The 15639-nt window shown below is 45.5% G+C and overlaps 1 protein-coding gene and 1 pseudogene across 7 annotated transcripts in view; one reads left to right on the top strand and one right to left on the bottom strand.

The window, feature by feature from the left end:
- The window catches only part of NUMA1 (nuclear mitotic apparatus protein 1), a 99361-nt gene that overhangs the window by 21826 nt on the left and 61896 nt on the right, over positions 1–15639 (bottom strand). For all 7 annotated transcript variants that reach the window (XM_066250615.1, XM_066250611.1, XM_066250613.1 and 4 more), the window contains exons 4-5: positions 3871–3950; positions 1637–1719 (exon numbers count right to left, since the gene is read on the bottom strand). In XM_066250615.1, the coding sequence (XP_066106712.1) occupies positions 1637–1719; positions 3871–3950 (163 nt within the window). The remainder of the gene's footprint in view (positions 1–1636; positions 1720–3870; positions 3951–15639) is intronic.
- Positions 7833–7949, top strand: LOC136321467 (5S ribosomal RNA; annotated as a pseudogene).

Below are 15639 nucleotides of genomic sequence, written 5' to 3'. Positions count from 1 at the left end.
TTTGGAGACTCTTCCAAAGCTCCTAGAATTCAGCAGCCCCCGACCACTGCCCTTAAACCGTACCAGGAAACATGTGAGGACTCAATGCTTACGTGCAAAAGGCCATGTGCCAGGATTCAAAATACCTGGACTCAATGGAACCCTTTGGGCCAGCACCCAGACAGGAGAGGGAGTGAAGTAGACTAGCTAAAAAGAAAAGTATGACGATAGCTGCATGGGGCCTGATTCCTGCCAGGCCTCACTGAGGCCCACAGCAGTGGTCTAGGAACCTCTCTCATATTGCATGGTCTCCTAGAATCTTTGGGCTAAATTAGCCTCTACCTCATCCATCTGGCTGTCAGAACCTACCTCAAACCTCCACAAGCCCCAGAAATAAAGCACCCACCACTTCTCCTGGGTTAAGAGAAGGCCCTGTAGCCTGAGCTGTGGTGGCACAGTGGCTAGAACGACAACCTGGAGTGATGAGGTCGCTGGTTTGAAACCCTGGGCTTGTGCAATCAAAGGCACATATGAGAAACAATCAATGAACAACTAAAGTGAAGCAACTAAGATCTCTCTCTCTCTCTTCCCTCCCTCTCGCTGTAAAGTCAATAAATAAAACCTTTTTTCTTTACCAAGTGAGAGGAGGGAGACAGACAGACTCCCACATGTGCCCCAACTGGGATCCACCTGGCATCCCCCATCTGGGGCTGATGCTCTGCCCATCTGGAGCCATGCTCGCAACCAAGTTATTTTTAGCATCTGAGGTAGAGGCTCCACAGAGCCATCCTCAGTGCCTGGGGTTGATATGCTGGAATCAATCGAGCCATGGCTTCAGGAGGGGTAGAGAGAGAGAAAGAGAAAGAGAGAAAGAAGGGGAGGGTGGAGAAGCAGATGGTCACTTCTCCTGTGTGCACTGATGGGAATTGAACCCAAGACATCCACATGTTGGGTGGACACTCTACCACTGAGCCAACCAGCCAGGGCCAATAAAATCTTAAAAATAAAAAGAACCCTAGGGCCCTGGTCGGTTGGCTCAGTGGTAGAGCATCAGCCTGGTGTGCAGGAGTCTCGGGTTCGATTCCTGGCCAGGGCACACAGGAGAAGCGCCCATCTGCTTCTCCACCCCTCCCCCTCTCCTTCCTCTCTGTCTCTCTCTTCCCCTCCCGCAGCCAAGGCTCCACTGGAGCAAAGTTGGCCCGGGCGCTGAGGATGGCTCTGTGGCCTCTGCCTCAGGCGCTGGAATGGCTCTGGTTGCAGCAGAGCAACGCCCCAGATGGGCAGAGCATTGCCCCCTGGTGGGCGTGTCAGGTGGATCCCAGTCGGGCGCATGCAGGAGTCTAACTGCCTCCCCATTTCCAACTTCAGAAAAATACAAAAATAAATAAATAAATAAATGAAAATAAAAAGAACCCTAGAGGAACAGCTCAGTTGGTTAGCACATCATCCCAAAGCACAGAGGTTGCTGGTTCAACCCCTGATCAGTGCACATACAAGAACAGATCGATGTTCCTGTGTCTTTCTCCCTCTCTACCTTCCTCTCTCTAAAATCAATAAAATAAACATTTAAAAGAGAGAGGGAGAAAGACAGGAGAGAGAAGGCCTGCAGGTCCTTCCGGTGCTACCTCCCATCTCCAGTCTGATGTCCTATAGGTACCTTGGCCAGTTCCAGCTCTGACCCCTCCATCACCTTCTGCACTGACACCAGACATTCCAGAGATGAGGGATGTTTTCGGTTTTCTGTAATGACAACAATGTAAAAAACATGGTGAACTTCCTGAAGGCCTTCCCTGAGATCATCAGAACACCTCAGTCCGAGCAGAATCACTGACTCTGGTGGGGCTCCTTACTCCTACGTCTTCTCTCCCCAACATACGTGTTTCTATCTGAAGTGAGTTCTACTTTGGGTCAGTCCAAGGACTAAAGGAATCGTTCATAGAGAAAGCAGGCTGGGTTCACAGCAGCTCTGGGGCATGGCATTGCACTCACCCTTCCATGCACAAACCTCTGCACAGTCCCACAGAGGGGCCCAAAGATTCCAGGTCACTCTAGACTCTCCTTCCAAATGGGGTCACAGAGGAAGCCTGCAGCTGAGTCACATGAGGAGGACTGGGGACATCTGGTTCTTATGCTGCCGGAGAGTTTGGGCTCAATTACTAACATCTTGCTTTATCTAAATCCATTTTCACCTTTCCTTTAACTCTCTTGAGGTGGAGATGGCAGATAGCTCCCATATCAAAGATGAAGACTCTGCGGCCAGAGATGCACGAGGGGCAGGAGCTGATGAGCGTGCCAGAAACTTTGCATGTGCTCTTATTTAATCTACCCACAACCCAGAGCAGTGGCCGGCAAACTCACTAGTCAACAGAGCCAAATGTCAACAGTACCACTACTGAAATTTATTTTGCGAGCCAAATATTTTAAACTTAAACTATATAGTAGGTACATTGTTATTAACTTAATTAGGGTACTCCTAAACTGGCCAAAGAGCCGCATGTGGCTCACAAGCCACAGTTTGCCGACCACTGACCTAGAGCAACTGTTATTACCGCCATTTTACAGACAGGGAACCTATGTCCAGAAAGCTCACACAACCAATGAGAACAAGGGCCAAGATATCAACTTAATTGTTCTTTTGCCCCTATACCTATTGCCTAAGCCAGTGGTTCTCAAAGTGTGCGCCAGGGCACACTGGTGCGCCCTAGAAGATTTTCAGGTGCGCCCTATGGTATTTCAGAGAAATATGTGCCTGTTGGGGCCAAAAAACCAACAGGGTTTTTGGAGTTTAGATTTTTGGGGAACAGAGGTGTGGGGAATTGGCTGTAGGCTGACAGTCTGCCCAACTCCCCACCTCACTTGCCTGATTAGGTTGCAAAAGGCTGTTAAGCTGTGGTGCTGGATTGTTTACACTACCCCCCATGTTCCCCAGAGAGACTGGAGGCAAGATTTCTTCTATCCTTTGTTTGGTGTAAAGTTAAGATGATATGTCTGGTGGGGGTTTTCTGCACTCAACACAATTAAAAGTAAGAGAGGAATTCTTCAATGTATTGACAAGGAAATGAGGGTTTGCCTTTCAAATATATGCCCAAACATTGAAGAAATCGCTAGGACACATCAGGCTCCTGTTTCTCCTAAACACAAGAATGAAAAACCTTAATACCTTTGTGCCAGGCCCTGCCGAATTTACTAAATCTTCCTAAGAATGTATCTATATATATAAAAAGATAACTTTTTTGTCATTTAAAAATTTTTTAGCCCCTCTTTTACAAATTCTAAAAAGCATAACTCAAAAACTGTAACATAAAAATGTTTTTTAATGTCAGAATAAATTTAATTTTGTCGTATTTATTTCGTTTAATTGCCATAAAAGCACGCTTGGACTTTATATTTTTTTTCTTTAATATTTGACTTAAATATTATAACACATTTCCCAGAAATTTGTATATAGTGCGCCTACAATTATTTGTAGGATTTTAAATGCGCCCCGACTTCAAAAAGTTTGAGAATCATTGGCCTAAGCAATTAATCCAAAGTTATCTAAAGAAAATGTTTTTCTTGCAAGAGAAAGAGGGTGACGTGGATGCCTCTCTCTCCTCCATCTCCTCACAGTGAGGGAACATGGGAACCCAAGGTGATGAGTCCCAGAAACAAGCCCTCTGGCTATACCTGGATCTCCAATACGGGCTCTGGGACCGAAGGGACATTCTTCTTACCCTAGCTGGTGTGAGCTGGTGGTCATGAGACCTAGGGAAGCTGACCTGGTTGTATTCATCTCTGTGGTACAGAGTGGACAGCCCTGAGCCTCTAGACACCTATTAACTGGCTCCTCTGGACTCCCAAGTCCCAAGAGCTGAGGACACAGCTTCCTAGCTAGATAAGAAAGGTACTTACTCTGCAGAAAACTGCACACAAAGTCCAGTCTCTCCGGCACTGGCTGCTGCAGAATTTGCTGCCCCTCCTCAGTGCCGTGGCTAGAAAAAGAGCAAATATTAGGAATAGAGCACTTAGCAACCCTTCCCTCCTTGCTACTGCATTACATACTACCTTCCCATTTCTTGAGGCTTGGTCTGCACTGGATCTGGGATAGAAGCAGACCAGATGCTAGAGATGGGAGAAGATACCAAGACACCTTTTATTCAGAAGGAGCTGTGTGGCAGCTGGGAAGTGGGGACTTGAGGCAACAGGTCCTTCTAGAAAAGAAAGCACTCTGACATTCCATTTATGAATACAGTCATGTACCACTTAGCGATGGGGATACATTCTGAGAAATGCATCCTAAGAAATGCGTTGTTAGGCAATTCTTTTGAGCAAACAGAGTGCGCTTACACAAACCTAGATGGTACAGCCTATTACACACCTGGGCTGTATAGTGCAGCTGATTGCTCCCAGGCCGCAAGTCCGTACAGCATGTTACCATACAGAACAACATGAGATAAAATCAAGCACAAGAGAAAGTGATACAATCAAGAGAAACGGTAAACACGAGATAAGAGGCTGCTGACAACATAAGAATACATGCTGTTTTGTATGCAACAGAACTAAATGATAACCTGGAAATCTTTTCTTTGAATATATGTACCCTGATTTATTGATGTCAGCCCATTAAAATAAAAATTTATTTATTAAAAAAAATACATGCTGTTTTATAGGAAACATTTTTTATAAGTAGAACGAGTACACTCTAATAATAAACAGAAAATACATAAATGACTAACATAGTCATTTACTATCAATTATTATGTTCTGTACATATCTGTGTGTGCTGTGCATTCACACAACCAGCAGTGCACACTGTTTATAGCAGCATCACAAGCACAGGATAATGCACTGCACTGATGCATATGATGGCCATGATGTCACTAGGCCAGCGATTTGTAACCTTTTTCATCTCATGGCATATATAAACTAATTACTAAAATTCTGCGGCACACCAAGATGCACTGCACTGATGCATATGATGGCCATGATGTCACTAGGCCAGCAATTTGTAACCTTTTTCATCTCATGGCATATATAAACTAATTACTAAAATTCTGCGGCACACCAAGATATATATTTTTTGCCAATCTGACAAAAAAACAGTATAATTTTGATTCATTCACACGAGATGACTACTGTTGTGTTAGCTGTTGTCATTTTCTTTATTTGACAATCTAAGGGAAAAGGTCAGTGCCCTTGATAAATAAATAGTGCATGTTTTAAAATTTTTTGTGGCACTCCATTTAAAAATCACTACATTAGACAACTGGTATTTTTTGGTATCATCATCATATGTGGTCTGTCTTTGAAAGAAACATCATTTATGCAGCACATGATTGTATCAAAAAGCACCGAGGGGCCTGACCAGATGGTGGCGCAGTGGATAGAGCATCGGACTGGGATGCAGAGGACCCAGGTTCAAGACCCCAAGGTCGCCAGCTTGAGCACGCGCTCATCTGGTTTGAGCAAAGTTCACCAGCTTGGACCCAAGGTCGCTGGCTTGAGCAAAGGGTTACTCGGTCGGCTGAAGGCCCATGGTCAAGGCACATATGAGAAAGCAATCAATGAACAACTAAAGTGCCACAACGAAAAACTGATGATTGATGCTTCTCATCTCTCCGTTTCTGTCTGTCCCTATCTATCCCTCTCTCTGACTCTGTCTCTGTTAAAAAAAAAAAAAAAAAAAGGGCACTGAGGGAAGAGGGTCAAAATGATAGAGGCAACACAGATACATGGGAAGCTAAGTTCAATAGTCTGGAATGGCTCAAGTACAAAAGGTCAAAGGTCAGGACCTGGCATGGGTACTGTGACTAAGAGAGAGAAGAGAATGGAAAGGAAAAAAACAGGTCCAAGAACCAAAAAAACCAGAGGGAACAAGACTCTGAAGTAATAGAGCCAAGTTCAATACACAACAGGCTGAAGGCTGAGGTAGATAAAGCCTCCTAGAGGCCAAGCCAAGGGACAATCACTTGATAATGTGGCTGTCACCATGCCTGTTTAACCTGAAGGGCAAAGTGTAAGGAGAGCAATGGGGGCAAGGAGGCAGCAGGGGGAGCTCTCGCACCTCCCAGGCTCAGGGCTCCTGGGGGCTAGATCTAACCAGTTTCATTTTCAGAGGTGAAGAATCTTCAGCCAAGCTTCTGGGAGCTTCGCCACTGCAAATGGCTTAAGACTCTGGGGTTAGAGGCCCACTCCAGATTGGTGATCTGGCTGGAACTTTGACCTCAGAGATGGCTCTGGGTAAACCAACGCATGCAAGAAATAGATAAGAAGATAAACCTCCTGATTTCACATATCTGGCTTCCAAATACACAGATTTTAAGCGATATTCAGATAAATCTGAAAGGGAAAGTTTTAGAAATGCCATAATAAACAAGAAAGACACAGATATGTGTTACACGCCACTCAGTTGGCTCAGACTCCTGGCAACCCAATGAATGAGTGATGTCCACAATGTCTTGTCTTCAAAAGCCCTGCTCAGCTCATGCAGACACATGCCTATGGCTTCTTTTATGGAGTCAATCCACCTCATATTTGGTCTTTCTCTTTTCCTGCTGCCTCCTATTTTTCCCAGCTATACTGTCGATTCCAAAGAACCTTGCCCTTTTTTTTAGATTTTATCTATTGATTTTACAAAGAGAGGAACAGGGAGGGGAGTGAAAGTGTCAAGTGTCAACTTATAGTTGCTTCACTTTAGTTGTTCACTGATTGCTTGTCATATGTGCCTTGACTGGGCAAGCCCAGGGTTTTGAACTGGCAACCTCAGCGTTCCAGGTCCATGTCCTATCCACTGTGCCACCACAGGCCAGGTATACTCTGTCTTCTTACGAAGTGCCCAAAGTAGGACAGCTTTGGGCAGTCCAGGGTATCTGTAGAGCTTCCCTCCAACACCATATCTTAAATCAATCTATTTGTTTCCTATCAGCCTTCATCATCCAACGTCCACATCTATACATAGTACTGTATCTCCCCATGTATAAGACACACCTTTTTCAAAAAATTTGAGGAAAAAATATTGGGGGTCTAAAAACTGGGTGTGTCTTATCCAGTGGTTGTAGATTATTTTTTTACTTACATTTCCTGCTTTTTCATGCTTTTTTTTTTTTTTTTTAACAGGGACAGAGAGAGAGTCAGAGAGAGGGATAAACAAGGACAGACAGACAGGAACGAAGAGAGATGAGAAGCATCAATTATCAGTTTCTCGTTGCGACACCTTAGTTCATTGATTGCTTTCTCATATGTGCCTTGACCACGGGCCTTCAGCAGACCGAGTGACCCCTTGCTCAGGGGCCTTAGGTCCAAGCTGGTGAGCTTTTTTTTTTTTTTTTTGCTCAACCCAGATGAGCTTGTGCTCAAGCTGGTGACCTCGAGGTCTCGAACCTGGGTCTTCCGCATCCCAGTCCGACGCTCTATCCACTGCACCACCACCTGGTCAGGCTTCATGCTTGTTTTTGCACTCATTGTTATTTATTTATTTATTCATTTTAGAGAGGAGAGAGAGAGGGAGAGAGAGAGACAGGGGGGAGGAGCTGGAAGCATCAACTCCCATATGTGCCTTGACCAGGCAAGCCCAGGGTTTTGAACTGGCGACCTCAGCATTTCCAGGTCGATGCTTTATCCACTGCGCCACCACAGGTCAGGCCTGCACTCATTGTTGAAGACAGTGATTCGTTATCAGACACAGATGAGGACAAGCTAATGGATGGGAGTTTTGACAATGATGAGGAGTTGTATGAATTTTATGATGAATAAAACTTGAGTCCAATAACTTTATGTAATACTTTATTTTTCCAAATTTTGGGCCCCAAAATTAAGGTGTGTCTAATACACGGGAGAGTCTTATACATGGAGAAAAAGGGTAATTGGAAATACGAGTCTCTGGCCATACCACCCTGAACACCCGATCTCGTCTGATCTCGGAAGCTAAGCAGGGGCAGGCCTGGTTAGTACTTGGATTGGAGACTGTCTGGGAATACCAGGTGCTGTAGAGAATATGAGTATATGGATGATCTTAGCCTTGGTCTCTAAATCTCTAATGACACATCTTTACTCTTGGTGATTTTTCCTAATTCTTCCATTTCTCCCCTTCTGAGTCTCAGTTTTCTCTTGATTTCTTGGCCACAGTCTCCATTTGAATTGATGAATGAACCAATATAAGCAAAATCTTTAACAATTTTGGCCCTGGTTGGGGAGCTCAGTTGGTTAGAGCATCACCCCAATACGGTAAGGTTGTGGGTTCAATCCCAGGTTAGGGCACATATAAGAATCAACCAATAGGGCCTGACCTGTGATGGCAGAGTGTATAAAGTGTTGACCTGGGAATGCTGAGGACACCAGTTCAAAACCCAGGGCTTGCCTGGACAAGGCACATATGGAAGTTGATGCTTTCCGCTCCTACCCCTTCTGTCTCTCTCTTTTGCTCTCTCTCCTCTCTTTCTAAAAATGAATAAAAACATTTTTAAAAATCAATCAATAAATGCATAAATAAATGGAATGATAAATTGATGTCTCACTCTCTCTCTTGCTTTCCATTTCCCTCTCTGTAAAATCAATAAATAAAAAATTAAAAAAAGACAAGGATCTTCACTTCTCTATCTAGGCTATAGCTGCAGATATTGGAGATCTGCTCCTCAGAACATGAGTCTCCAGGTTTTAACCCACTTTCTGGAATGCAGGACAGGCTTAGAAACTTCCAGTGCCAGACATCCTGAAAAGCACAAGAAGATCCAAGCTAAGACTGTGAAAGCAGCTCCCTCTGTTTCCCATGTGATTATAAAGGCTTCTTCCAAGTGAACCCCCACCAAGAAGCATTCTGGGTAGCTGGTCTGTGAGAAGGGACTCATTCAAAGTACTCAGGAGACACTAATCTCACAGATTCCTCTTCCCTACACCACCTACAACCTGGAATGCTGTGACTCCTTGCCTCAGCATAGGACAGTAGTTTACACCCAGCGATTCCATTAGATAAAAATAAAGATGGTTGTCGGGTTAAATGTTTGAGTAAGACTAGGCTAAATCAAACATTTTCTACATAAGAGGATATAGCATACATAATTTCTTAATCATATTTAATCACAAAATCCTTTCTTTTCCTTCCCACTGAGTTCCTGGGATAAGTAAAGTTGCTTGAAACATGCTTTGGAAAATGCTGGTCCTGGAGAAATCCAGCTGCAAGACTACATGCAAGTCATCTGTGAAAAGAAGCCATCCAGAACCACTACTATCACACCTCCATTCTCCTTCTCAGGAATTCCTACAGCACTCATGGACACAACAGCATCACTTATAACTGACACTCTAACTCTGCAAGCTGAGAGCTGGGAATATAGCAGGTGCTCAGTATGGGCTGACTGACAGATGATACTTTATACTGAAAAGAGAAGTCAATGTCAGTAAGACAAATGTCAGGGCTTTAGGTTTTCTGGCAAAATAGCTCCATTAAACTTTGCTATTCAAGCCTCAAGATAACAAAGAGGACAGCCTTTTTGCTTCTCTTCACACAAAGAACAGAAAGAGAAACTTGTCAGAGGTTGACTCCAATTATTTTCCCAAGAGAAGGCCAATTGACCAAGGAACAAACCCTGTTCAATTCTTATAGCATCTATGTGCTACCAACCCTGCCATCCTCCACTTCCTTCCCAAGGACTAGGCATCTGACTTAGGTTAGCAATAATAGCAGCATCAAAAATGCACAGCCGGCCCTGGCCGGTTGGCTCAGCGGTAGAGCGTCGGCCTAGCGTGCGGAGGACCCGGGTACGATTCCCGGCCAGGGCACACAGGAGAAGTGCCCATTTGCTTCTCCACCCCTCCGCCGTGCTTTCCTCTCTGTCTCTCTCTTCCCCTCCCGCAGCCAAGGCTCCATTGGAGCAAAAGATGGCCCGGGCGCTGGGGATGGCTCTGTGGCCTCTGCCTCGGGCGCTAGAGTGGCTCTGGTTGCAACATGGCGACGCCCAGGATGGGCAGAGCATCGCCCCCTGGTGGGCAGAGCATCGCCCCTGGTGGGCGTGCCGGGTGGATCCCGGTCGGGCGCATGCAGGAGTCTGTCTGACTGTCTCTCCCTGTTTCCAGCTTCAGAAAAATGAAAAAAAAAAAAAAATGCACAGCCGCCTGACCAGGCAGTGGCGCAGTGGATAGAGCATCAGACTGGGATGCTAAGGACCCAGGTTCGAGACTCCGAGCTCGCCAGCTTAAGCCCGGGCTCATCTGGTTTGAGCAAAAGCTCACCAGCTTGGACCCAAGGTCTCTGGCTCAAGCAAGGGGTTACTCTGTCTGCTGAAGGCCCACGGTCAAGGCACATATGAGAAAGCAATCAATGAACAACTAAGGTGTCGCAATGCGCAACGAAAAACTAATGATTGATGCTTCTCATCTCTCGGTTCCTGTCTGTCTGTCCCTGTCTATCCCTCTCTCTGACTCTCTGTCTCTGTAAAAAAAAAAAAATGCAACAGCCAAAACATATTCACCAAGGATGTCTGTCTTCCCAAAGGAAGCTGGTCTGTACTGTCCTGGGCCTGAGATGGAGATTAGGGTTAACCTAGGATTTCAACAGCCCCTCCCTCTAAAACTCTCTTTCTCTCTCCCCCTTCTCCTAGTCTAAAGCTCAGGGAACACCTCAAAAAACAACTTGGAAGGTGGGCATCTTGAAATTTTGACCTCCTTATAAAAATTTACCACCAAGTCATAAACCTAAACAAAGGCACATATCCAGGCACATCTACTGCCCTTGTTATCAGGCCAAGGAAATTTATCTTCTCAAAAGCAAAAGCTCCTTGATCTATTATTAAGTCAAAATAAAAGCACACTGCACCCAACTGTATGTTATAACATGAGGCATATACCTAGCTGCTGCTCTTTTAGTGAAGTTAAAATTGAACAGTGGATTAAGTACTACCAGCCTGATGGTTTTACTAGCCACTGATGTTGGTTGCTAGATCTATCATTTCATTAGGGTTTGCAAAATAATAATTTTCACTAAGAGTTGCAAAATGCTGTTTGTTTTTTTTTTTTTGTATTTTTCTGAAGCTGGAAACGGGGAGGCAGTCAGACTCCCGCATGCGCCTGACCGGGATCCACCAGGCACGCCCACCAGGGGGCGTTGCTCTGTTGCGACCAGAGCCAGTCTAGCTCCTGAGGCAGAGGCCATGGAGCCATCCTCAGCGCCCGGGCCATCTTTGCTCCAATGGAGCCTTGGCTGCGGGAGAGGAAGAGAGAGACAGAGAGGAATGAGAGGGGGAGGGGTGGAGAAGCAGATGGGCACTTCTCCTGTGTGCCCTGGCCGGGAATCGAACCAGGGACTTCCGCACGCCAGGCTGACTTTCTACCACTGAGCCAACTGGCCAGGGCCGCAAAATGCTGATTTATAGATGGTACATAACTCCATCTATAAAGTAGTCTTGCAGCAAAAATACCCCAAAAAAGCAAAAGAACAGAATAAGAACACTTAAGCTATGCCCTGGCCAGGTGGCTTAGTGGATAAAGCATTGTCCTGGTGCACCAAGGTCATAGGATCAATCCCTGGTCAGGGCATGTACAAAAAGTAATCAATGAGGCCTGACCTATAGTGGTGCAGTGGATAAAGCGTCAACCTGGACCGCTGAGGTCTCTAATTCGAAATTCTGGGCTTGCCTGGTCAAGGCACATAGGGAAGTTGATGCTTCCTGCTCCTCCCCCGCTTCTCTCTGTACTTCTCTCTCTCTCCTCTCTAATATGAATAAATTTTAAAAATCTTAAGAAAAAAAAGAAGCAATCAATGAGTACACAACTAAATAGAACTAAGTGGAATGGCGAGTTAATGCTTCTCTCTTCCTTCCTCTCTCTCTTAAATCAATGGGGGGAGGGGACTTAAGCCAATCAAACAGTTCTAATTACTAGTTTATAGGCCACAAAGAGAAAAAAATAAGTAAAGCAAGCACCATGATGATATAACTTACAAAATCCAAATTTTAGGAATTTTTTTTAAGTGAGAGGAGGAAAGAGAATGAGGCAGAGTCCAGCCTCCAGCATGTACCCGACCAAGATCCACCAAGCAACCCCATCTTGGGCCAATGCTTGAGTATCGAGCTATTTTTAGTGTCTGAGGCTAATGTGCTCCAATGGAGTTATCCTCAGCACCCAAGGCCACACTCGAACCAATCAAACCACTGGCTGCAGCAGGGGAAGAGGGAGAAAAGGGAGAGAGGGAGAGGGAGAGAAGCAGAGAGTCACCTCTCCTGTGTGCTTTGACCAGAGATCGACATCAGGATGTCCCTACACCAGGCCGACACTATTCACTGAGCCACTGGTAAGGGCCAGGAAATTCTACAGGATCAAAAAGAGGTGTTGGGGGACATGGAGGCTGGGGTATACAGTAGGAAATAAGACTGGTGGGAGAAGAAGGGCCCCTGATGAAAGCTTTTTAGTATGAAGGCTGAAGATTTTAGAATTCAACCTCTAGGCAATGATCAGTCAGTCACTGAGGCTCATCAACTATGGAGCTTCACAATGCAAGGATTGGAGGAAGATCCCTGAGATCACATGTATAGAAATGCCCTGGAGTCTGATCAGGCAATGATGCAGTGGATAGAGCATCAGCCTGGATGCAGAGGACCCAGGTTCGAAATCCTGAGGTCACTGGCTTGAGCGCGGGCTCAACCTGCTTGAGCACAGAGTCGCCAGCTTGAGCATGGGATCATAGACATGACCCCATAGTTGCTGGCTTAAGCCCAAAGGTCACTGGCTTGAAGCCCAAGGTCACTGGCTTGAGCAAGGGGTTACTGGCTCAGCTGGAGCCCACGCACACCCAGGTCAAGGCACGTAAGAGAAAGCAATCTATGAACAACTAAGGTGCCGCAACAAAGAATTGATGTTTCTTTCTTTTTTCTTTTTTTTTTAACAGAGACAGAGAGAGAGTCAGAGAGAGGAATAGATAGGAATAGACAGACAGGAACAGAGAAAGATGAGAAGCATCAATCATTAGTTTTTTGTTGCGACACCTTAGTTGTTCATTGATTGCCTTCTCATATGTACCTTGACAGGGGGCTACAGCAGACCGAGTAACCCCTTGCTCAAGCCAACAAGCTTGGGTCCAAGCTGGTGAGCTTTTGCTCAAACCCGATGAGCCCACACTCAAGCTGGCGACCTTGAGGTCTTGAACCTGGGTCCTCCGCATCCCAGTCCGATGCTCTATCCACTGCGCCACCGCCTGGTCAGGCAAGAATTGATGTTTCTTATCTCTCTCTCTTCCTGTCTGTCTGTCCCTCCATCTCTTTCAAAAGCAAACAATGAAACAAACAAATCAACAAATGCCCTGAAATAAGGGCAGATTAGAGAAGAATGACATCACAAGGGCCTGGTATCTAGAATAAAGCAGAACAAGAAATGTAAGAAGACTTCTAAAAGACAGACTGAGATGAGAGTGACAGATTAGAAATCAGTGCCAAGGAGAGAAAACACTTCAAGATGATGTTTAAAGGTCCTCCTGCCCAGGAAATTGGGAGAGAAAATGATAGTGGATGTGCCAAAATAACAGTGGCTTCATTCAGAGGCACCAAGGCAGGTGTTGGGTGGAACCACAGAGACTTTTAAGAAATCCTAAAAGACATTCCACTACCAATGCACATATCAAAAGATACATTCAAAAAAAGTTAAAAACAACAACACTAGCAAACCCATTCTGAGTACTGGTTCACTCAGCCCCACTAGTCTTTCCTGATGGAGAAAATCAACTGTATTTCATTCCCTATTTACTCACCCAACAAACAATATTTAAAACCAACGTACTGCCCTGGCCAGTTGGCTCAGCGGTAGAGCGTCGGCCTGGCGTGCGGGGGACCCGGGTTCGATTCCCAGCCAGGGCACATAGGAGAAGCGCCCATTTGCTTCTCCACCCCTCTGCCGCACCTTCCTCTCTGTCTCTCTCTTCCCTTCCTGCAGCCAAGGCTCCATTGGAGCAAGGACGGCCCGGGCGCTGGGGATGGCTCTGTGGCCTCTGCCTCAGGCGCTAGAGTGGCTCTGGTTGCGGCAGAGCGACGCCCCAGAGGGGCACAGCATTGCCCCCTGGTGGGCAGAGCGGAGCCCCTGGTGGGCGTATGCAGGAGTCTGTCTGTCTCTCCCCGTTTCCAGCTTCAGAAAAATACCAAAAAAAACCAACGTACTGTCCCTAAGGTTGGTATGAAGGGTGCAAGATAAATCAGACTCAGCTCCCGCCTTTGACAAGCTCGGTTCTATCTTCTTTCCCTGTCAATGACCTATTATCTATGACTGGGTAGCCAAACTGCTGCACAGAGTTGCCAAATCCCTGACGTTCCTACCTGCCACACAAACACCCTCAACACTTATCTCTATTCTTGGCCTGGGGACTCAGTCTGTTGGGCTTCCCTTTCCATCACTGTACTCCCAAGTCCTTATACCATGGCCGGCCTCTACTTTTGCACATAGCACAAAAAAGTGAGAGAAGGTCATTTTTTCCTCCATAATCCCTGCAAGTTGCCGATACAGAAAAAATGATGAACAATGTGAGCTTAATAACTAGGTTAGAGCTTGACCCATCTTTGCTTGGTTCCAGAGAGGTAAGATACTAGGAGGAGGTCCCACTTCATTATTTTTCCATAACTGTGATGTTGAAGGGAAACATATGCTAAACATACAGGTATAAAAAGAAAAGGGCTGGCCTTGGCCAGGAAGCACAGTTGGTTAAATCATTGTCCCAATATGCCAAGGTTGCAGGTTCAATCCTTGGTCAGGGCACATATAAGAATCAACCAATGATCCATAAATAAGTGGAACAACAGATCGCTATTTCTCTCTCTCTCTCTCTAATCAATAAATTAAAAAAAAATTTAATCCCACTAAAATAAATAAATAAATAAATAAGAAAAGGCCCAAACTAGAAACCTACAGGAGGACAGCAAGCAGCGTATCAAATGCTCATCAGCCTCACCAAGCAAGTTAATGAGACAGATGAAAACCAACAGAAATGCTATAAGGGATTAGAAAGCCTATATCTGTACTGTGCTAACAAGTTAGAGATGTGATTTTTAAATTCTGTAATTTCTCTTAAATGTAAGAACTTCCCCTTTCCTCTTGACCCTACAGGTTGTAAAGAGGGCTTGTGAGATAAGGATGAGTCACAAAAGAAGGGCTGTAGAAGACTCCTATTGAGATAAGAGAACAGGGAGCCCCAGGGCAGGGCAGACTCAGAATACTTATTGTGAGACCATAGGGACTGGGAGGCTCTTCTGCACAAGAACAGGAAAGCCTTAGGGTGGGACAACAGTGAAATTTCTTTTTTATTTTTATTTTTTTTTTAATTTTTTATTTATTCATTTTAGAGAAGAGAGAGAAAGGGAGAGAGAGAGACAGAGAGGAGAGAAAACAGAGAGAGAAGGTGGGGAGGAGCTGGAAGCATCAACTCCCATATGTGCCTTGACCAGGCAAGCCCAGGGTTTCGAAGCGGCGACCTCAGCATTTCCAGGTCGACGTTTTATCCACTGTGCCACCACAGGTCAGGCCAAGAGTGAAATTTCACCACAAAGAACCATAGTGATTGAAGGGTAAGATCAATGCATTCTTCCTCTGGGCCCCACACTGGCTTATGATACTCAATCCTGCCCATGCTTTCTGGTCACAGCAGTTACCAAGGCAAGAGAGCAACTGCAGCCCCTACTCCAGCAAGAAGCTTCACTTGAGGCTGGGGAGGGATGA

This window comes from Saccopteryx bilineata, chromosome 1 (assembly GCF_036850765.1).
Source record: "Saccopteryx bilineata isolate mSacBil1 chromosome 1, mSacBil1_pri_phased_curated, whole genome shotgun sequence".
Classification (NCBI taxonomy): Eukaryota; Metazoa; Chordata; class Mammalia; order Chiroptera; family Emballonuridae; genus Saccopteryx; species Saccopteryx bilineata.
This window is presented reverse-complemented; position numbering and strand designations above follow the sequence as displayed.